The sequence below is a fragment of the Mastigoproctus giganteus genome, chromosome 6 (genome assembly GCF_048544385.1).
Source record: "Mastigoproctus giganteus isolate SK-2022 chromosome 6, ASM4854438v1, whole genome shotgun sequence".
Classification (NCBI taxonomy): Eukaryota; Metazoa; Arthropoda; class Arachnida; order Uropygi; family Thelyphonidae; genus Mastigoproctus; species Mastigoproctus giganteus.
Window position 1 is genome coordinate 61,464,819 of NC_143580.1, and position 22,961 is coordinate 61,487,779.

The following is a 22,961-nucleotide window of genomic DNA, read 5'->3' on the forward strand; positions in this document are numbered from 1 at the left end:
CTCGCCAACACTTGCCAACAAGTCCTGAAGTAAAGGCGTAAAGGCTTTTACTCTCGCTCAGAATGCCCTACATTCGAAGTGCAGTAAAGAAAATCTCACGTAGAAGAATAAGAACACGTTGGAATCTACTCGAAGAACAGTTCACCTGATTTCTTGTCGTATCACGAACAGATAAACTCATCTTTATCCGGCGTGAGAAGTGGGAATGGACTGGCAGTTCTTTACTTCTGAGTTTTCAGTAACTAAGTTAATACCACTGCTGACTTACGAGTTTTAGAATAAACGTGACTTTTTCACTGTCATTCGCGGACACTAACAAAAACATCACGTGGTTGGTACACTCGTACGAACTTCCGGAACAATCCGACTAAGCTTTGTTGATTAGTCGTGCACCTGGCAAGAGCTTTTCATGTTGGATGTACTTGAGAGTACTTGGCGATCTCAAGGAAGAAGCATCCATGTCTCGCTAAAGATACCATTTCGTAACTATTTTTGGCAGCTTTCAGAGTTTTCTATAACTGTACACACAGAACTATAGGTTTGTGTGTAGAGTTATAGAAAACTGTAAAAACAAAAGCTGAAACCCGAAGTGTTTTGGGACTTCAACAGTGAAACAGCTATAAATACACTAAAAGTGAAAACCAATAAAGGGATATTTATGTATATATTTTAATCATTAACATATACGTTTATTATAATTATAAAAGTTTAACCAAGGGAGCAACCTCAAATTTCTTCATTGATCACCAGAGGACTGCTGCTCACCTGCTGAGAAATACGTGCGAACGACTTAGGAGACGCAATGACTTGTAACGGGCTTTGTAAAAAGTGCAATGACTTTGTACTTCATCAATTCATTATTAAAAATAGAAAAGAACACACGGTCCAGCATTGAACCCTGGGGACTTCACTAATATCATCAGTCAACGAAGAGAAAAGTCCATTAATAACTACTCTGTCTTCTCCCATTCAACCATCCCTTCATCCAGAGCAGTAAGTTGTCCTTAATGCCACACTGCTCCAATTTATACAGCAGTCCTTGTACATGTCCATTAACTCCACTCGCCAGTTTGTTAAACTCTACTCTCTTAAAACTGATACATCATATCAAAATTATTTTTGCATCCAGTTCCTTTGTTACTGCATCATAGTATCCAATCAAACTGGACACATAAGATCCTCCCTTAAAAAATCCATGCCTGTCTAGTTGGTCCCGCATTACTTCTTTAACCAGAGACTTCGTTATTTTCCTTGAAACAGAAGTTAATCTGACAAGTCTGTAATTATTCATATTACCTTTTTACCTCCCCTTTGTAAATTTGGGACATCTCCAATCCACAGGGACCTCTTCTGAATCCAAATACCCTCTGATAATTATGGCTAAGTGGGCAACTACCGATTAGTCTGGCTTCAGTGACAGGGAAAATTGTGGAAACAATAAATACAGGATCATTTAGATAAAAGTAGAAATTTGAAGGAAACACAGCGTGGTTCTGCAAAGAGGAAAATCATGATTATCTAACCTTGTTAGCAATTTTGACAAAGTCACTCATGAGCTGGATTAAGAAATAATTTTAACGTTGTTTACTTGGATTTCAGCAAAGCATTTGACTCAGTCCTGCATAGGAGGTTACTGAACAAACTGGAATACGTTGGAATCACAGGAAAACTTCTTAGATGGAGCGCAGGATGGATGCAGGGAAGGAGGCAGAGGGTTATGATTAATGGTCCTTCTTCACATTGGGCTAATCTAGGAAGTGTGTTATTCCCCAAGGATCCGTAACTGGACCACTGCTGTTTTTGATTTTCCAAAATGGCTTCGACTAAGTGATATTAGGGAATGATGTCAAAATTTTCAGGTAATTGTAGAAGACTGTCTTCTAACTTCTTAACTCATGCTGGAGTTCCCGAAGGTTCTGCTCTTTCATCCATTGACTTAAATATTATCCATGGTCTTCCTGGCGATAGTACATGTACATTAATTCCACTCTCCAGTTTGTTAAACTCTGCTCTCTTAAAACTGCTACGGCTTCCCAGATATCAACCACAATTTCTCCTCCCCCAAACCCTTATCTCAAAGTAATTGTCCGGTGGAGTAAAGAAAAACTAGTTATTTTCCATCATTTTAATCATAATCATCCTGACTTCTAATCTCTCTTGGGTTAAACAAATAATAAATATTACTTTGTCTGTATAAAAAAAAATTGGTTTTCTTTTTCGCTTTCTGGTTACTCTTATTCTAAACGACTACCCAATCTGTACAAATCCCAAATCCGCCCTACCATAAAATACTGTTTCCTCATCTAGAGTGTCTCCACAAGCTCTGCAAGGGTTCTGGACGATTATGAAACATAAGCGTCTATGAGTTTAATATTAGGGCAATAAAATCGATTAAAGACCCAACCTTTAATCCACAGACATTGGGTTTCGATTACATTCCTTTTCTACATATATTTTAAGGGGCACTGTTCTGAATTGGTATCTGCAATTCTCCCTTTGCCCTGTCTTTTCCAAACTCGTAAACGCTTATGACAAATGCATATCCTAACTAGCCCACTTCAAATTCATGTAATTCCTCCAGAAATTCAAGTCCAGGATCAAAAAGGATCTTTAATGCCACCTATTTTTAACTCGTTGCATTGAATTCAAGTAACCCTCCATTACCCTAATACCTCTTTCATTAAATTTGTGAGGAATAAAAGGAATTTTCCTAAATCTTAAAATTTTCTGAACTTTAAGTTCAATAATTAGTGGTCGGTTTTGGAACAATCGTAAACTTTTCATTAATAAAAAATTTAATAATCAAAAATGGATTTTTTCTTTTCCTTGATGTCATCCACATGAGAAAAACAAAGGAACCCCAGAAATGGTATTAAATTGGATGTTAATACACTGACGAGAAACTAAAAAAAGAATAATGCTCTGCTGAAACTGAGAGCTTGGTTTCAAGTTAATTAAACTTCCTTTTTAATTGCCTTATCAAAACTTGGTAATCTGAACTAGCCACAGAATAATTCTGCATATCACTTACACGAGCTTATGAAAATACTTTTTACTTTTTTCTCTCTCTTATGATGCACGTAACAATTTGCACAATAATAGTAAACTGCCCTGTTTTACAGAAGACTTTAATGCATCACTGGCACGCAAGAGGACTAAATTTCTCGTTATTTGTAAGAAATTAATTAATTATTATTTCAAGCTTAATTACAATTGTTTAGAAACTTCATGAATCCAAAAATTTATTCACTAGGTGGCGCGAATACGAATAAATACAAGTTAAATGAAAAAAAAAAGGCTGGATTTAGAAAATAAATATCACGAATTTAAAACGCTTACTAAATATTTTAACAATTATTCTTTCAGGGATCTCAGTTTCAATACCATAACCACCATACAAAATGGGACATTCAGGAATTTATGGAGGCTCAGAATATTGTAAGTTTTCCATAAATTAATTTTAATTATTTTCAATTACCATATTAACAATCAGTAATCTGAATATAATTTTCGTTTAGGATTTACAGTTGTAGTGATTGAGTTTGCATCTTTATTCTTACAGAGATCTCAGGAAGAATAAAATTCAAATTCTTAACCGGGACGCTTTTATGGGACTAGCAAATTTGAGATCGTTGTAAGTAACTACGCTTTGGTTAATTTTAATTCATAATTACAGTCCTTAATTACTTTTTACAATAATAAACATTATATAAAATTAATGTAATATTACTAAAATATGTAATAATAATTTTTAATTTTCATTTAAATAATGATTTATATAATTGTATCTAGTTCAGTAATAATATACACTAATTGATCGTTAATATACTTCTATATATAATTCTACAGAGGCCGCAGGGCCACGTGTCAATTGGTATTGGTCCATTTTTGGCCATAACAGCAACTTCATGCATCGTAGAAGATTTCAAAATGGCACCAATCAGAAAGCTGGCTGGTGCCATTTTGTTCCACCTTGCCTTTTAAGCATTCGTGAGCTGAAGTGACAAAGTACACCGTCTCGGTGTACTTTGTCACTTCAGCGGTGTACTTTGTCACTTCACTCAAAGTACACCGCGTTTTAGTGCGTCCCAAAGATCTTCAAGTGGGTTGAGATGGATCCTCTGTGCTGACCATTGACGTTCTGATGTTATTCTCATCAAACCACCACTCACGATCCTTGTTTTGTGACTTGGAGCATTGTCACAAAACAAGGATGTATACCACTTCTGTATGCAGCAATGTAGGGCATACAGAAAGATCTGAACCTTCAACTTGTTACTGTTACCTATGACCTATTTCTTCAACTCAGAACCAATTGTCCACTTGAAGATGTTTAATTCCTGAACACAGGCATTTCCCCTCTGAAACTTCATCACGATCTTAGAAAAAATATTTGAACGTTTCATAGTCAAACAATTTCCTGCAATCAGAGGTGTCTCATAACTTTTGGTGGGACAGTGTATTTCTTGTTGTTATTAACCTCGAGTACATTCAACAAAACCTAAAGAAGTTTCGCTAAAGTATCGTAGTACCTAAAGCCATTTAGTTCAGTAATATAATGCTGGCACTTGATCACGAACCATGCGTGATACTTGACCCAAGTGTTTACAACACTGGCCTGCCTCTCGTTGGAGATCATACGAAACTATGGCTGTCAAAACAATTATTTCTAAGGGCCTCGGTACTTGCAAAGCTTCCTTTGGAATTGTGGTAGCAGTAAAGCCAACTGGTGGACAAGTGAACGGCGATGCAGACCAACAGGAACAATCGGCCACTGTTCTAGAGTCTATTGCAACCACTTGACACCGGTGAACGATTTTCTCATTTCAAGGAGGTTAATAAATATCCTTGATGCAGCCTTTCACTTCTGAAGCCTATTGTAGGGTGCTCGTGGATAGGACACCGATGTATCTAAGGCGGGATAAGACTAGTGTCGTATCTCCAGAAGTAGCAATTGAAAGTTGCACAAGTCACCTCAATTAGATTTTACACTTCAATTCATGGTAAATATTTGTTGTATGTAAGAAATAGCACTAGAGGGAGCTTAGTTTAAGAATTATAGCTCGTTTTCTTCTGTCATAAACTACTTATTTAGTGAACGATGGGGTTTTTATTTGAATTCTAAACGATAACTTCGAAATAGGTACTAATTAAGTTGTGTTTGGTGAAGAATTACCATAAAAGTGCTTTGAGCAACCAATCAACATACAGCGTTTTGTCAAAAAGTTTTAATGAGATTTTATACTAATGAGCTTTAACATTTTCATCCATTTTTTGCTTCCAAGACACACAATTGGCCAATATCTTTATTTAACCTTTTTTTTTTTTAGATTTTTGCGAGGAAATTCTCTTCGAAAGATTGGTTCTCTTGCCTTCAATGGATTATCGTCATTAAAATCACTGTGAGTTTCATTTATCCTGCAATTATTTATTCGAGTAATGTTTAAGAAGCAAGGTTTATTTATACTGTTGCTTCGGGACTTATGTTTTTTTTATAATATAAGCTTTAAGTTAATCGCAAACATCTTGTGACTTGTTTAGACTTGTTGATCAATACTTTAAACCCTTGAATAATTGTGACATTGTCTTCTTTTAACGAATTTGCACAGAGGCTGTCTAAGTCGAGAATTACATTTTTTGCCTATTGACTATTCTGCAGCGTCGTGGAGGTTTGAACACGTGATGTGTAGACAACTGTGCGAATACTCTGTCCAAAAATGGATGTCATAAATATATAAACAGCAAAATAATAATTATTTACATTCTACCAAAAAAAAAGCACTGAGTTGGCTTTGAATTAACATCTACCTAACCCTTCGTCAGGCCATGTTTTGCCATCTTGAAACGAACTGTACAAGGTGCTGCAGAGTGTCCTGTGGTAGTGGTGCCCATGCGATGCTCAATGTGTCCAGTAATACCCACACTTTATCAAGTGGGATGGTCGTAGCATCGAATGTTCTTTTCCAGTGGGTCCCAAACATGCTCATTTAGGCTCAGATCGGCTGACTTGGGCTGCCATGAGAGGACGGAGAATTCGTTGTCAGATTCCTGAAACCAGTTAATAACCTTCTGGCATGGAGCGTTGTCTTAATAGACACCGGGCTGTCTGGATACACTGTCATCATAAAGGGTTGTACTTTGTCGGCGACGAAAGAAGGGTTTAGTGTTCCATCAAGCCATTGATTGACGGAAATCAGAGGACACAGGACATGCCACGAAAACAGCCCTCGGATCAAAACACCATCGCCTCCAGCCTATCGAACACCAACGGTGCACTCAGATGCCATAGATTCGTGTTGCTTTCTCAAAATGTGGATATGTTTCAGTTATAATCAGCATGATAGAGCTCGAAATGGGATTCAGACCAGGCAAGCGAGCCAGGTACTACTGACTCAATCTGTTGAGTTACTGGCACTTCAACCGATAATCATACTGCTATGAAACTCCATAAATATCTTACCGCAACTCATTCACACATATTTCTCTACTTGCCCATATTATTTACCACCTTATGGGTGAAGGATGTTTATACAAATTGCATTTGGACAGTTTTTGAAGAACATTTCACAACCTTCATTTTGAATTTATTCTTAATGATTTGTTTTCTCCTTTCTACGTCTCTAAAATTCATGGAGCAACATTAATTTTCTTCCACATTACATTTTTTTTCCTACTATTTAAAAGACGCGTTAAATTAATAAAAACTGAACCACTTTAAACTAGTTAGTTACATCCCAGAAGAGTTTAAGATTACTTTAAGATATTAACTTGTTTTTAAAATGGCTGAAAATGCCTTTTTTTTTTTTTAATTTAATACTGTGATCAAAGCATCCTGATAAAACTACGATGTTTTTAAGAATAGGAAGAGGTATTTCCTAATTAACATAAGTGCTAATTAAGAGAACAACTCAGGCTATAAATAACAACTTCTAAACGAGATAACTTTTTTATGAGATGCTAATTAGGAAATTGAGTTCCTTTAAACTAGTGAAAATCTAAACACAAGGGAAGTCGCTTAAAAAAGGTTATTAAAAAACGTAGGTGAACAAGTAAACTTCTGTAGTACATTACTGCAGTGTTCTGCAACTGGTGTGCAGCGGCACACCTGTTTGCCGCAACTCGCGTACATGCACTCGTATGTTATACGTTCGTGTGGATTGTGTAAAGTTTATTTCAATTTATTGCGAACCGTATAAACCGAATAAATTTGTGCAGAAAGACAACCGAGTTTTATCAATGCCGTCTTTAGTTAATGAATTAAACAAGAAAATACAATGCAGTAAAAAAATACATTTTAATATGTTTGGACAAATTAAATAGGTTCAATATAGATTAGAACTATGGAAAACGAACTTAAACGTGGACCATTAGGAATGACCAACGGACAAATGAAATTATAGTACAGTTCAGGAAGCAAGCAACATGCTACCATCTTCTGAGACCGACTAACTCAGCCACGTTCTAAAAAATGCCCATAAAAATTCCTCACGTCATCGACGGGACTTGAACTAGTGTCTTTTCCTCTTCGTGTGGAGAGGACGGCGATTCTACCAACTACGAGGACCTTTGGAAGGGGAAAAGTTGCTGAGCACAGCATTAGTGGACAATATAGTTGATATTCCAATTTAATATTCAGTAACTATTCTTATATTTTACTCTATGTACTTATTTAGCCAAACAACTTGGATGTCCACCTTGGGTGTCCATCATAAAGACCTAAGGTCCCTGCTGTGAGATTTCTTTCTCTTAGTTATCCACGCATCTTTCTTAGTCTACTCTGTCTCAGATGAAATAAAGCACCACCAACGTACATAGATAAATATAAACATGGCACGTTGTAGCTCGCCATCTTAACAGATGTCGCAAAAGAGAAGATTGCTGACTACTGCTAAAGATGTGTCCAAGTAAAGAAACACTCAAAGACAAAGCAGTCAAGGGTATTGATAATAATCAGTATGACAATCAAATTTATGAATATAATAAAAGTATTCATCTTTTTCTTTAAAAGACAGAGAACTGCAATATAAAGTTTTACCAATATAGAAAAAGCGAAGTAATATAAAAATAAAAATTCGGACATGATAAATTTATATGCTACACATGGTTGGTTTTATGGTAATAATTCATTATTATGATGATGTTTACTCGAGTTTAGTGCTGTAGTCTCTGTCTTTTAGTTCAATATGAATTATTTTATGGCCAGACTTAGGATGGTGTCTTTTCATTAGCATATCCGTTATGGATTCTGCCTCCAACGTTCGCGAAACGTAAGATAGCACGTTCGTATAAATTATGCTCGAAGTCTTTCCTCTAGCAACAGATGCGTGACTGCATCATAATCATATCAGTCACTCCAAAGAGAAAGGAAGGGAGGAAGTCTAACAGATTGCAATTTGTCATCTCCAATATTAGATTCACTAGCCAAAACTGATGTTTCTTCCACCACTTCGTGTTAGAATTTAATCTAAATCTAAATCTGTGGAGTGAAAAGCTGTATAATTATTGGACATTGTTTGCGTTTATCTGTGGCCATTGTGATCTACAGTATAATGCACTGTTCCAGATGGAGAAATGTATTAGTCATTTAAGTACATTTTAAATAAACTGCAATGTACTTATCCCTTTGGAACGATGCTTTTCTATTTAAATTGTGGAGTGCAATACCGAGACAACTAGTGGTGAAGTTCCTCCTGAATTTGAGATTATGCAACGGAATTTTAGAGATTCAGGCTGTTTTGTTTTCCGGAAACGGATTATTTTAATTTAATTTCAATAAAGTAAGTACTCAATCTCGAATATTCAACGAAAATAATTTTATTTATCAGAAAGTTGTGTGATAGAATATAAATGCTTTTAAATTTTATTTCAGTGACCTCAGCCACCAAGGCATTATTAACATCTCGAGAAATTCCTTCCTGGGACTAAGATCCCTGCTGATTCTGTAAGTTACCTCTCAGGATATTAAATAAATAAAAGAACATTAATTATATGGATGTTTATTTAACCATTTGACAGTTATTTTTCAATGTAATCACCTTTTTGATCCACAGAGGGGGAAAAGCGTTACTTTTAAGCATAAAGGCAACAATTTAGTGAAAATTTTAGTGCAATACCAGGGCAACGCGTTGTAAATTCAATCTTGTAGTATTGTTAGAGTTAAGACCATTTTATTGTCTATGCAATTCGAACTGTTTTAACAGCCATCCACTGCATCTTATGAATTATTATGATAAAAATCTCTTTTAAGTTTAATATTATATTATTTATGGCATCTTGAGTGATATTTATATTGCCTGTAAAGGATGTTGCAGTCTAATCAATACAGTCGAGAACCTCACACCAAGTGTCTGATGACTACTGGCATGGATCATTAACAATCCATCAGTGTCTTAGGAAGACCACCCATCAATCCATTTCATACATCTCCCATACAAAACGAATATATTAATATAAAACTGTATGCGTAAGAAATGAGATTCTTTTGCGTATATGACCGAAAATATCACATCTATCCACCTTACTTTTGGTCATTTATAGTCTAATACTTTTTAAATCAAATCTAAATCTGTAAATTTAGTACAATATTCTTTTTCTATGCAGTGATATTTCGTCCAATCGCATCCAATATCTACCCGATGGAATATTCAACGGATTAACCCATCTGATATCACTGTAAGTTATTACATCAAACCTTATAGACTACAATAAATTTATTTTCAGTATATTAACACAAAATTTTTAACATAAAAGATTTTCATTGCTCTTTATTTCTTCTGCAGGGACCTGTCTCAAAACCTTTTAATTGTCATGGGCAGCAAAACCTTCCAAGGATTATTATCCCTCCATCATTTGTAAGTAATACATTATATTAATTACCATATTTAAAACAATCGTAAACAATAATAATTAGGCCTAAATAGGCTTAATTAGGCCTAATTCGATCAGGAGGCTGTGTTAATGTACTCAGTTGAGAATAAATATTAAAATGTTTGATCGAATATTATAAAACACGATTATTCTAAATGAGATAAACATCCGTATGACTGCTGCGAGCTAACGTTTTTTTTTTTTTTAATTTCTTTTTCATTCGATTCGACTGGCAAAAAAGCAATGCATCCTTTATTTCATTTCTTTAGAACTATCTAAGGTCACGTCTAGATGTGCCAGTGCATGTTCTTTAATGAATTCTTAGTGAACCCCAGCATTCTTAATCATGTCAACCTCTTAGCAAAGACCGCTTTTTTTCTCAAGACTCTCTCTAGGTTGCTAAGTGTACAGTCATTTCTTACTTGTTTATCAAGAGTAAACAGGAAAAACGGAAATGAGCGAAGTGCTGTAAAGATCTTGACAGAATTTGAAAAGGTAGGGTGCTGAAAAACAGTGCAGTTCACTTCAATTAAATCAACTCTGTTCTCTTCTATCACAAAAGAAATTCTGAAACACACCTAAAAGTACCACGCTGTCCTATTTAGTATAATTAAACTTCTCCTTAAAAATATGTAGTAACCATAACTATAATATTGTACTATAAATAAAATATTAAAATATAATTAAATAGAATAAATGATTTAATCAGATATGACTACAGGAGTACTCGGATGTGGAATGAGATATTTTTGACCGGTGGATGAAGGCAGTTTCATTGCGAGGGAAATAGTATTTGAGGAACAGCACAGCATTTATTAGTTCGGTGCGTAATATGGATTGAGGACTATTAAGTACAAGTTTTTCCTCATCATTGTTTCTTTTTCATTACTTTTATTATCCAAATACTCCATTTTGTTAGAGTTAACATTATTGTAGACTTTTAAGAAACATTTTCAGTTTCTTTAGGTCCTGTAGCTTTGTTCTCTGATACTCTTCAATTTCTTAGCAAATTGCACCCCAAGTAATACGCTTAAATAACAGTAAGCATATTTTGGCAAAGTATATTACAGAACACTAAATTTGTTCCAACAAGGATAAACCGCATGAGATCTTTCTCTTTTTCCCTAAGATTTTATCTTTGTGTACCACTCACTTTGCTGTTCTCATCCACGCTGAAGAATGCCTATTTATGGCAACCGACTGCCTCCTATTCTTATCCGTCCTTGATCCAACATGATGGATTTCAAATTCCTCACAGATCTTTAGTAGGTGCGAAGAGCGAGCAGGCACGCAAGGAGATCTCCATGGCCTATTCATTTATCAGGAGGGAAATGTTGTTCCAAAGAGTCTCTGGCTACTCGATTAAAATGAGACAGAGTTTCTTCCTGCAGAAACCATATATGACGCCGAATAGCAAAGGAACTTCATCTAGCAAATCGTCCCTTAAAATGGTGGAACAGAATTCTCCGGTTAATCTTCCAGGCAAAACATGAGGATGGATTAAGCAGTCCGCAATAATTCCTACCCATACAGTAATTGTTAAATCCATTGGTGGTGCCTTGACTACATGATGGCATTTGGATTCACTTCTGCCATTTCTTGTGAAGTGAGCCTCATCAGAAACCAAAGCCGAGGGTAGAAAATGAGGATCAGGATTACACTGTTGTAAGAACCTAGTACAAAAAACTTGGTGGGATATCAGCTTCAATTAAGGGCTTGTAATCTTTGAATGAGAAACGGATAAACACAACCACGTGGACAATTTCGCGGAAACTGTTGTATCCGTGAAATTCTCCACAGAGTAACGTGTCCTACGTCCTCTGCTGCTATTATTCTTCTGGTAATGGCCCCAATATTTTTCTCCACACGATTCAGGACCCGCTTGTTTGTTGTTGAGTTTTGGGGGCATCAGTCACTTAGACCATATTTCATTGTATTATGTCTGTTAACTACGTGTTTTATAGTCTATTTGCTGAACGATAAATCAGAATGAAAAAAAAGCGTGCCTCGCCTGGAACGAACTAACTCAGCCACATTATGAAAAAGCTCAAAAATTCCTCACGTCATAGACGAGATTCGAACTAAAGTCTTTTCCACATGATGTGTGGAGGACAGCGATTCTACCAACTGTGCAACTCGTGAGGGCTCACACCCGCACTTCCAACCCAACCGTTCTAGTGCTGATTGATCTATCACCATCTGAAACTCGTTTCTTAAATGACCTTGTATCTCCAAGACATTTGCCTATTCTCTAAAAGGTCTTTTTATCTGGCAGATGACGATTTAGAAACTTTTTCCAGCACAGATGTCCTGCTGTGGCCACATCATATTCGGGAAGTCCATGCATGAGATGCATCTCTGTCATTTCTTGGTTTGAATAAGACTCCATTCTCCCTTCAAATGTACATTATTATTATTGATAGCGCAAAAACTGAAGTTTTGATGTGAAAACATCTTTGGCAGCACTACAAAATTTTTTGGAATGAAGTAAAACCGATCTGTAACGAAAATGCGAGACGGAAATGACGTTATTCCCTAAATCATGCTAACTCAGTCACTAACGTTGATTCGGTAGAGTAAGTAGCGGGCGTGAGCATGGGGTTTTATTAAAACTTTACATTCTTCATAACTTCGGTTCTGGTTGTTCGATTTTAAAAATTCAAAAGGGTTTTGATTTTCTTTCGTCTTCTGTACTGTTGATTTGTGTAAAGTATTGAAAATACAATCTCAAGTGTACGTTTCCTAAAGATATTTCCACATAAAAAAGCATCTTTTGTGCGTACAGGGTACACACGCTGATATTTTCTTTATTTTTAAAAAGATCTTTATTGACCTCGTATCCCTAAATAACATTACTTTCGGCTTGACATTAGTTTTACATACAGAGTATTAATTAAAAAGGATATGTACTCGTATTTCAGTATAACACTAAACTGCAATTCTTATTATTGTTTCTTTTGTCACATGAATGTAATTTTTGTATTGTTTTATATAAATTTCATTAATTCATTAAATCCTTAGAATATGATGATTAATTTTGCTTTTACTTTCTAAGAACCATGGACGAATTTCGGTTTTGTTGCTTGGCTCCTGCGGTAATGTCTTGTCTTCCGAAACCAGACGAGTTTTCTTCATGCGAAGATTTGATGTCCAATTTCGTGCTGAGAATGTGCATTTGGGTGCTCGGTGTGATAGCCCTATCTGGAAACGTTTTAGTGATCGGATGGAGGTCTGCGTACAAAACTAACAATAAAGTAAGTACAAAACCCGATCCCGAAATACCCTCAGTAGGGTTAACTACTTTATTATTTTCTGATCTAGCATTTCAGAAGAACAAAATCGAAACGTTCTGTGTAACTTTCGGTTTTTTCCTCTTTTTTTCCTCAACTATCTGATTTTTTCCAGTTCTCTGTATATTTCAGATTTATTTTTCTTTTCAGTTGTGTGTAAACTTTGGGTTTTTTTTTTTATTCTATTTTCAGTTCTGTGTACACGTTGGGTTTTTTTAATTCTTTTTCTCAATTCTGCATACATTTCGTGGTTTTTTCCATTTTTTTCAGTCTGTACGTTCTGGGGTCTCTTTTCGTTTTTTTTTTTCAGTTCTGTCTACATATTGGGTTCTCTTCGTTTTTCTTCGGTTCTGTGCACATTTGTGTTTTTTTTACTTTTTGTTCAGCTCTCTGTACACATGTGTGTTTTTTATTTTTTTCAGTTCTGTGTACACATTTGTGATTTTTTTCTTTTTTTTAGTTGTGTACATTTCGGGTTTTTTCTTTTTTTTTTCAGTTCTGTGTACATTTAGTTTTTTTTCTTCTTTTTTACTTCTGTGAACACGTGTTTTTTATTTTTTTTCAGTTGTGCGTGAATGTGTGTTTTTTCTTTTTCTTTAATTCTATGTACATTTTCGAGGTTATTTCCTTTTTTCAGTTCTCTGCACATTTCGAGCTTTTTCCATTTTTTCAGTTAAGTGTACATTTTGAAGTCTCTTTTCATTTTATTTTTCAGTTCTGTGTACACGTGATTTTTTTCAGTTCTGTGTACATTTAGTGTTCTTTTTCTTTTTTTCAGTTCTATGTACATTTAGTGTTTTTTCTTTTTTTTTAATTCTGTGTGGACATGTGTGCTTTTTCTTTTTTTTTTCAGTTCTGTGTGGACATGTGTGCTTTTTCTTTTTTTTTCAGTTCTATGTACATTTCGTGGTTTTTTTTTTTCCTTTTTCAGTTCTGTTTACATTTAGAGGTTTTTTTCTTTTCTTTTTTTCAGTTCTGTGTACAATTCATATAAAGGAAATCATATGACTATACGAATAATCTCCCGAACAATCTGAATTGCTTATCTCTGTAGCAAAATCGAAATGCTTGACAAAATATAAAACTTAAATGAAGCAGGCTAGCTAAGGTACTGAATAAATAACTTTAAAGGAATCAATATTTAAAACTTTTCTTAGTACCTCTGATGAAAAAAATTAAAAGAAATTGCTTTCAACTTTTACCGACTTACTGCTTTAAAAATAGCTGAAAATAATTACTATTAGAATAAATATACCTTAAAATTTAATGTGTGCCATTTATTTAACATTCAATGGTGAACAATTTGATTTAAGAGACCTTAATGTGGTTTTTTAAGAAGCGAAACCAATTCTTTTCCTTCCACTACTAAATAATTATGGGACTATTATTACTGGCATTATTAAATCGATTAAAATTAATTATTATAATTATAACTTATAATAAATAAAAAAAATTAAAAGTAATAATGAAAATAAAATAAATCTGCATTTATATTAAACTTGATTATTCATATTTATTAAATATAAAAACAATTACTACTTTAATTATCAAATAAATAACTTAATTTTATTATTTAATAGGTCCATTCCTTTTTGATCACAAACTTGGCTATTGGAGACCTTCTAATGGGCATTTATTTACTGATGATAGCATCGGTCGACACCTATTTCAGAGGAGTATACTTCATATACGAAGCCATGTGGAGACGAAGTCAGTTGTGTCAACTTGCAGGATTCGTGTCAACTTTATCCAGCGAACTGTCTGTATTTACCCTAACTGTTATAACCATGGACAGGTTTGTTTCGATCATTTTCCCCTTTCATCTGAAGCGCCTCGAAATGAGACAAACCAGGGTGATTATGGCCACCATTTGGATTGGTGTTCTTTTATTGGCTGGCATTCCACTTTTAGACTTGAAGTATTTCGCGAGTTATTACGGCCGATCCGGTGTTTGCTTAGCGTTACATATAACACCAGAAAGGTCAAGTGGATGGGAGTATTCCGTGTTCGTGTTTTTAGCTGTGAACTTCGTCTGTTTTACTCTGATTGCTATCGCCTATTTTTGGATGTTTGTGGTTGCGCGGAAAACACAGTTAGCAGTGCGACAAAGAGACCATAGAGGTGATGGTACGATGGCCAGGAGAATGATGATTATTGTGCTTACTGACTTCTGCTGTTGGATGCCCATCATTCTACTCGGAATAAGTTCTCTAAACGGGGCTGTCATCCCCCAACAAGTAAGGGTTTTTCTATCATTTGTTGCATAATACGCTTGTAATTTAATACAGTTAAAATTCTCATGTGCTGTACCTGAAAGGACCTTCTTATTTCATTTAATTTAAATCTGTTAAACTAAATGAAATAAGAAGGTTCTGTGTGAAAAGGTTTTAACAAATGATGTTTAAAGTGAGACCTGCTTGTAGAAATGGTCAAACCTATTGAGTATTTTCTCGATGACCATGCAGAACAGATTATTAAAGTAGATATTTGAAGACTGATTCGTAAGAAGAAAACCACATATAAATGTAGATATAGTAAAGCTGTGTCAAGCAATGGTAAATGGATAGGTCAACAGAAATCATCTCTGGAATTTCCGATAATAAATGAAGAAAAAGGAGTCAAAGCAAGACCCACAAATAGTCTTAGGCAATGAGAGCCTCTCATCCTCTAGGATAACTACCCATGTAGAATTAAAGACTAACATTTTCCAAAATACGGATTAGTTTCCCTTTTCTGTCTTAATGTGTTCTTCGTACTGTAAATGACACTCATTAAAGCTGGATTTATCTTTGCTGCTGTTTTTCTGATTCTGTAATTCTACAGGATGGAAGCGCTCTGCGAACTTTTGCATTTGTATGAGGTTAGATTAACATGTTTTATCTCGTTGCGTGTATTAAAAAGCCATCAAAAAAATCTTATGTTAATACCTTAAGAAAATCTTAGTACTTGGAAATTTGAAGAATTCCGAATAGATCCATACATGATGTTGTCTTCCATTTGTATAACGAATCTCTAGAAAATAAATAAATCTCCATCTTATAATAACAATCCACGCTCTGTCGCTTAGCCTGTGCTCTAAAATGGCTTACAGAATTCCAACGATTTTTCAATTTCGTTACAGTTCGGCTCACTCGGAAAGTGTGCTGTAAGGTGAATCACTCTGAGTTGAAAATTATCTTATAATGCCCTTATTCATTCTATACCACGCTTTTTATAAATGATTTTCGAGCCCATTTATACCAAAAAACGGCAATTTTAATCCTTTTATTTTAATTATTAAGAATAACTGAAAGCAGTAATCACACATTTGTTTACGATCAGTTATTAAAGTCAAAAAGGGCTGTTTATAAAGTAAGGTAACTTTGTTTTATAAAAAGGGCTTTTAATTTGGCAATTTTAATCCGGTAACCCCATATTGTAATTCTTTTATTTTAATTATTAAGAACAACTGAAAGCAATAATCACACATTTGTTTACGATCACTTGGAGTCAGAGAGGGCTGTTTGTAAAGTAAGGTAACGCTGTTTTATAAAAAAAGGCTTTTAATTTGGTAATTTTAATCCTGTAACCCCAGATGTAATTCTTTTATTTTAATTATTAATAACAACTGAAAGCAATAATCACACATCTGTTTACGATCACTTGAAGTCAAAGAGGGCTGTTTGTAAAGTAAGGTAACATTGTTTTATAAAAGGCTTTTAATTTGAAATATGGTTCATTTCATAATCTCGCGATTAATAAATAAAAAAATAATAATAACAAGGGAAGACGGTTCTGACTTCAAATATCTATAACTTTATCTATTAATTAAAAATATCTATTACTTTTTAAACAGCCCTTGAAATATGGTAAACAGGCATTTTTTTTTTTATTTACCTCTAAGACAATATTAACAAAATATAAGACTTCAAAACTCTTGAAGTTTTGAAGTCTTATATTTTGTTGATATTTCAGCCACCTTTCACAAGTTTCAAATATTATTCAGTTTTGAAAAAAAACACTGATAATGATTTTGTAAACAAAATCTTTCTTTCATTTGTACACGTCATATTTGTATTTCAAACTGAAATTTTGTTTTATTTCTTTTTAGTCAACTTAATGAAATGAAAAAGAAAACTGATAGTTATAATGAAACTGTTATTTTTGTAGATTTTTGCCTGGGTGGCGGTGTTCGTGTTGCCCTTAAATGCTGCTGTGAATCCCTTGTTGTATACGTTGTCAACCGCCCCGTTTTTAGGCCCAGCAAGGCGAAGAGTAACCAGGCTGAGATTTTCTTTTATGACTTCGCAAAATGGGGACACCCAAAGGTCTGTCGTAGGTAAGTTGAAAAAAAGATGGAGTATTGGACTTTTTGTGATATTCAATAACAGTATTAAATTCCAGGGCAAAGATTTTAGAGGGAAAAAAATGGGACCTGCAGATGAATCTGCGTGGCGACATATAAGATCATAGATAACTGACCACCGTGAGAAGAACCATTTTAATCATTCTGCCTCCGTGGAAACGGAAGAGTTCATTTTTGTTTGGATGTTGTGAACACCCAAAATGCCAGCAGGGTTGCTGCAAACGTATACTGGTAGCAGAAATAGAACTAGCTGCTTGCATTTACAAACGTACACTTACACAAAATGAACTATTCCGTTTCTATGGCTGCAGAATGATTGACAGGGCTCTTCCTCATCGTGGTCAAACTTATCACATGCAACAGAAGAGTAAAGATGTCATGGTCCACCAATGCGCAGGAAGACCATGGAGGATCATTCCACCAGCGGATACTCGAAAGGGCAGTACGACAATTCCCCAAACATCTCTGGAAAACATTAACCAAGAGTTTAAGACGTCAACAGCGTTCGAGGTCAACAGGGAATTCATGGAGATGAACGAAAAAAACTTTAAATTGCCGACACAGAGTCTGATTTGAATACTAGAGCACATTTGGGATGAACTGGAACGTCAAGCATCACACTGCTAGCTTGTCGGGCCAGATCAATGCGTCCAACGTCAACTAGTCAATGTTCTGCATGAAGGGTAGAAGACTATACCTATTAATGTCTGTCGTTCGTTGGTAAAAAAGTCTATTCATGAATTTGGAGTGTGTTATAGCAGCCAAGGATGGGCCCCTTTGGACGCTGTGAGACGCTATTACAATGAGCGGCAGTGACGCCAATGTGAAACATACATCTGTCCGCATACTTTTTGAAAGGTATAGTATATTATGTATATGTTCTTCTCATTAAAAGGTATTAAACGGATAAATGAGGGGAAAAATCTGGTTTTGTGAATTTGGAGCTGGAAGGCGAATGGATATTTACTAGCTGCGGCTGGTGGTCGGACTGGTTTGAAAAGGAAAAAGGAAAGATAGAATAAATGATGCCAAATCAGAAGAATAGTACCTATGGAAGCCTCTGCAGAAACTGGACGACAATGTAACAGAGTGGAGAAACTGGTCATTAATTAATCTGGCTCTTCTCTTTTCAATAGCATTTTGAAATTTGAGAGGTTTTCGAACCACTACTCCACATGTCCATATTAGGGTGGATTTCTGATTTGTACAGAGTGTGTAGTTGTCTAGAACCAACGAATTCCAAGAGCGAAAGAGGAAACCCAGATGGAGAGGAAGAAACATCTGTGATCTACTTATGCCAAGAGAAAAGAGAAGTCAGGGCAATCCCTAATAGCGATGTGTGATCTGGAAATCTGAGCATAGAAGCAGTGAACTCTTTTTTGAGAGAAATGAGACAGAACTGAGTTTTTGATAGATTGAATTAAAATAAGTTTTATTCGCCCCATTGGAGAATTACATAGAGATCGGCATTTAAGAAATTGATGGTGGATATTCGAGAATTTAAGACTGTTCGTTCAGGACAATGTTTCTCAAACTGAAAGGTATAATGTGATCAATGTGGTGCTGTAACCACCAAAACTATGGATAGAATTTCTATTAAGTGAAAAATAGTCGGGAAAAGAAATGAAACTTGATGAATATCAGCTTTCGTTGAGAAGTTGGAGGACAGAGAACATTTAATATCACCCGCAGTGAGCACAATCACAGAGAAAGAGCCTGGCTACCCAGTTGCAAGAAAATGGAAAACAGATCACAAAATGGAAGGTAACATGGAAAATCTCTATGGCAAACTCAATCGAAAGTCAGAGAAATATCGAGAGCAACTATTTGAGTTTCTTCGAACTTTTCCACGGATATATTTGCAAAGATAAGCAACATAAACTAATAAATATCATCAGTAGATCGAAATTGATGGAACCATATTGATCATTCGTAAACTGGAAAGATTCAAGATAGTTTAAGCGTTAGTGTGCGATGGTGTCTCAATGTTTTGGAAAAAGTAGATGTTAAGTGGAACGGGGCAATAAGTGAAAGGAAGTCCACGCCGGTAGCACAGTTCCCCCATGCCGGGTGGAAAAGGCTCGGTTCGAATCCTGTAAATGACGCGAGGAACTTTTATGGGTCTTTTTCACTGCATGGCTGAGTTAGTCAGTCTCAGGCGTGGATAGCGAGGTTCCCCTCCACGAAATCTGGGGATTTTCATCCAACAAAACAGGCAGATTAAACAGATAACACACGCAGTTTATGGACATAATACGCATGGTCATATAAGTTTACATGACAGTTGTTTTTCTTAATTGGAATGGAAGATTTATTGTCTTTTTTGGAACCTGGCTGAATACGGACAAATTTCTATGCAGAAGGAGCAAAATCACCAGTGGAATAAGAAAGTTCAAAACGTATTAGTATTAGTAGTAAAGAAGTATGCTTATATACCATCCGCCAAAAAAACAAAAAACAAATGCTTGCCTCATCAGATAAGAAAACAAAAGGATCACAGATTTTCAGAACAAGTGGATAAATGTCATCAGGACTGTTTAGAATTCTACATCCATCAATCGGAAGATCATAGAAGGCACTGAGTGGGGTGTACTGGGTATGATAGGAGGCGGTACACCACAGATGGGAGTACAGATGGATAGATGTTGAGGCCAACAGCTTTGGCAAGAATAGACCAGAACGCTCGATTACCATTTGGACAATAAACAATTTTCTATACTTTGCCTGTGCAAAATTGAGTTTTGATTGATTAATAACTGTCTTATTGTAAACAATGAAGCTGAAGATTTGGATACAGGCAAATTACGATATTGTTATCTTGAACAGCCCAAGTACATTAATTGGAAAACCAAGATTTAGCTTTTCGAGAAGAAGTGGATTTTAGGGTAGAATGCGAAACAAAGCATTTCACCCCGATAATAATAATTTCACTGACACGATCTGAGCAAACATTCGGAATATTTAAAACAGTAATCCAACCAATAAAAAGGGAGAGAAATCACTCAGATCATCTCATTTCGAATTCTTGCAATGCCAAGCAACATGAGCCTGAGAATGGCAATTAGAGAGAGACAGATTCCACTGGAGAAGAGGCCATCACCAAGTAGTGATCTCAGGTATCTAGATTACCAGTAGCATTGACTATATACTTTGAAGAGTGTTTGCTGAGGAAAAGATCAAGAGGGTTTGGTGTGAATTGTCAGAATTGTCTGGTATTCTGGTAGGTAAATGAACAAGCTGTGCAAGATCATTAGGAATCGCAATCCCAGGGATCTCCACTAGCTGGACGCAAGTGGCTCTCGGCCACTTGTGTCCGTTTATGCAAAAGCTGAAGCTTTTGCATAAACTTCTATTTACGCTACTCTTGTAACTGGAAAACTGAAGTCCACTAATTTGTGAACATTAAAATGGCCAAAGATTATTACCTCGCTCTTAGGGAAGTTAAACTGGAGCAAGTCGAGTTCCAAAGAAAGGAACTTAAATAGGTCTGAGTGATTTGTAGGGTTGGGTGAATGATAGAGGCAACAAATGAATTTGATAGTTATGGGCAAAGAAATTTTAATCAGAGGAGATTCCGGATTAGGAAGTGTCCGACAAGGAATAAATGAGAGGAAAAGTATCGCCTTAAGCAAAAGGAATCATACAGCGAATAATTAGGACAATCAAGATGTGTAGTTGAGCAATCGATAACGGAGATTCTATCAACAAAAGTAATTTGGACTTCGCAGATTGTAGATTGAACTGGACATAACTGAGGTTGGAACTACATCCAAGTATATTTTGAAAAATAAATGAGGAAGAGTTTTTTGGGAAGCATAGATCTTTTCTCAGATTAGTTTGACTATTCCCGATGCACTGAGTCGACAAAAAATAGAGGGGGAAACATGAATGAATTAATGAAAATGTTGGTTATAACATACACACCCCAAGAATATACCCAGCTCCTTGACAAAACATCGCCTTGCCAATGCCTCCCACCAACCACTAGCTGGCAGATTAAGGATAGTCAGATTATACACTAGCTGATCCTGATGCCAAAGAATATTATGGCGGTAGAGAGTTACTAATAGGTTAGGTCGGCTAGATTATCTAGCTTGCAAAAATCGCGTTAGAGCTGTACCCTCAAAATGTAAGGAACACTGGATCTCGCGTGATACCTGTCGTAACCTCAAAAGACAGGATCATATTGCATGATAGAAAAGTTGGGGTTGCAGGAGCTTTGCTCCAGAAATTCGAACCCAGCGTACGTTGGCTCACACTTCGGTAATCACCAAAGGTACAGTGTTTCTGACCTTTCACGTTCAATTTTAAGGTTGATTGGTTGCACCTTCATTAGGTGCTATGTAATTCCATCCAGTACTCCTGGTGTGAATGTGTCTTCAGAATCGAGTCAGAGAATAATTTTCATCGACCTCGTCTTGGATACCAGCATGTTTAATTTATCGGTTAGTTTCACTGGGGTGTATAACGTGAATCAGCATGTTTCTGAATGGAAATTTCAGTTTTTTAATAAATTAATCATAATCATTCGCCGATTTCTTAAAGAAAATTGACCACTCTTATCTTTACAGTATCTCTACCAGACATTCCTCCCAAAGAAGAATTTTCATCATTGTCTATAGATGGTCGACACGACGCATTACGTCTCAAAGACACGAAAGCAACCTTTCGAAGTGTATCAACGTACTACAATCAAGATCGTTCAGCTGCCAAGTCAAGACGCCCTTCCAGCAAATCCGGTCCAGGAAGAGACAAGAACGAAAATGTAAGGGAAGCCTTAAATGACAAAAGAAAGCTTTTCGACTGAATTATTCAAAGACTTTTTGTTTTAAATAGGACCATATCAGTTGAGAATAGTAAAGAAATGTCAGTTGATATCCAAGTTGGATGCTTTCCATACCATAATGCCGAATTCTTAAAAAAACTCACGCAGCACAAAGCAAGAAACACTTTTAATCCCGCGTTAAACTTTATGACTAAAGACAAGAAGTCACTCAAGTTTTAAACCAAGGCTAACCAAGGATGAAAAAAAATGTGATCGAAAATTCAGAATTTTTATAATCTTCTCTTCTATCATTGACCATCCTTAGTTATGCTCAGAACTGTTGAGAAAATAACAAGGCTACACAGCAGTATTTTCAAATGTATGCATTCTATATGAGGATATTTGATTTATGTATTCTTGTACATTCACTTCATAATAAATATGGTTGACTATGATGCAGACTGTGTTTTTAAACGCTCGATGATAATCCATATTTTTGTATAACTTTGGCTACCAAATAATCGATGGGCAACACTACGTAAAATAACGGACATTCAATGTTGGATTAAATGTACATCATCAACCAGGAAGGAATTTCAGATATTAAGATCTATGAGCACACTCTATAATCGATTCCTCTCTGAGTGTTCGTATTTCAGTAGTATTATAAACGGCTACAGTGGTTGATGGAGTA

General features: G+C 35.6%; 1 protein-coding gene across 1 annotated transcript in view; it reads left to right on the forward strand.

Annotated features, from left to right (window-relative positions):
* Positions 1 to 22,309, forward strand: part of LOC150084343 (G protein-coupled receptor GRL101-like) — a 129,073-nt gene extending 106,764 nt beyond the window's left edge. The window contains exons 16-25 of the mRNA XM_090376190.1: positions 3,367 to 3,438; positions 3,563 to 3,634; positions 5,331 to 5,402; positions 8,870 to 8,941; positions 9,601 to 9,672; positions 9,780 to 9,851; positions 12,923 to 13,121; positions 14,738 to 15,394; positions 17,307 to 17,475; positions 22,074 to 22,309. Coding sequence (XP_090232316.1) covers positions 3,367 to 3,438; positions 3,563 to 3,634; positions 5,331 to 5,402; positions 8,870 to 8,941; positions 9,601 to 9,672; positions 9,780 to 9,851; positions 12,923 to 13,121; positions 14,738 to 15,394; positions 17,307 to 17,475; positions 22,074 to 22,309 — 1,693 coding nt within the window. The remainder of the gene's footprint in view (positions 1 to 3,366; positions 3,439 to 3,562; positions 3,635 to 5,330; positions 5,403 to 8,869; positions 8,942 to 9,600; positions 9,673 to 9,779; positions 9,852 to 12,922; positions 13,122 to 14,737; positions 15,395 to 17,306; positions 17,476 to 22,073) is intronic.
* Positions 22,310 to 22,961: the final 652 nt, after the last annotated feature.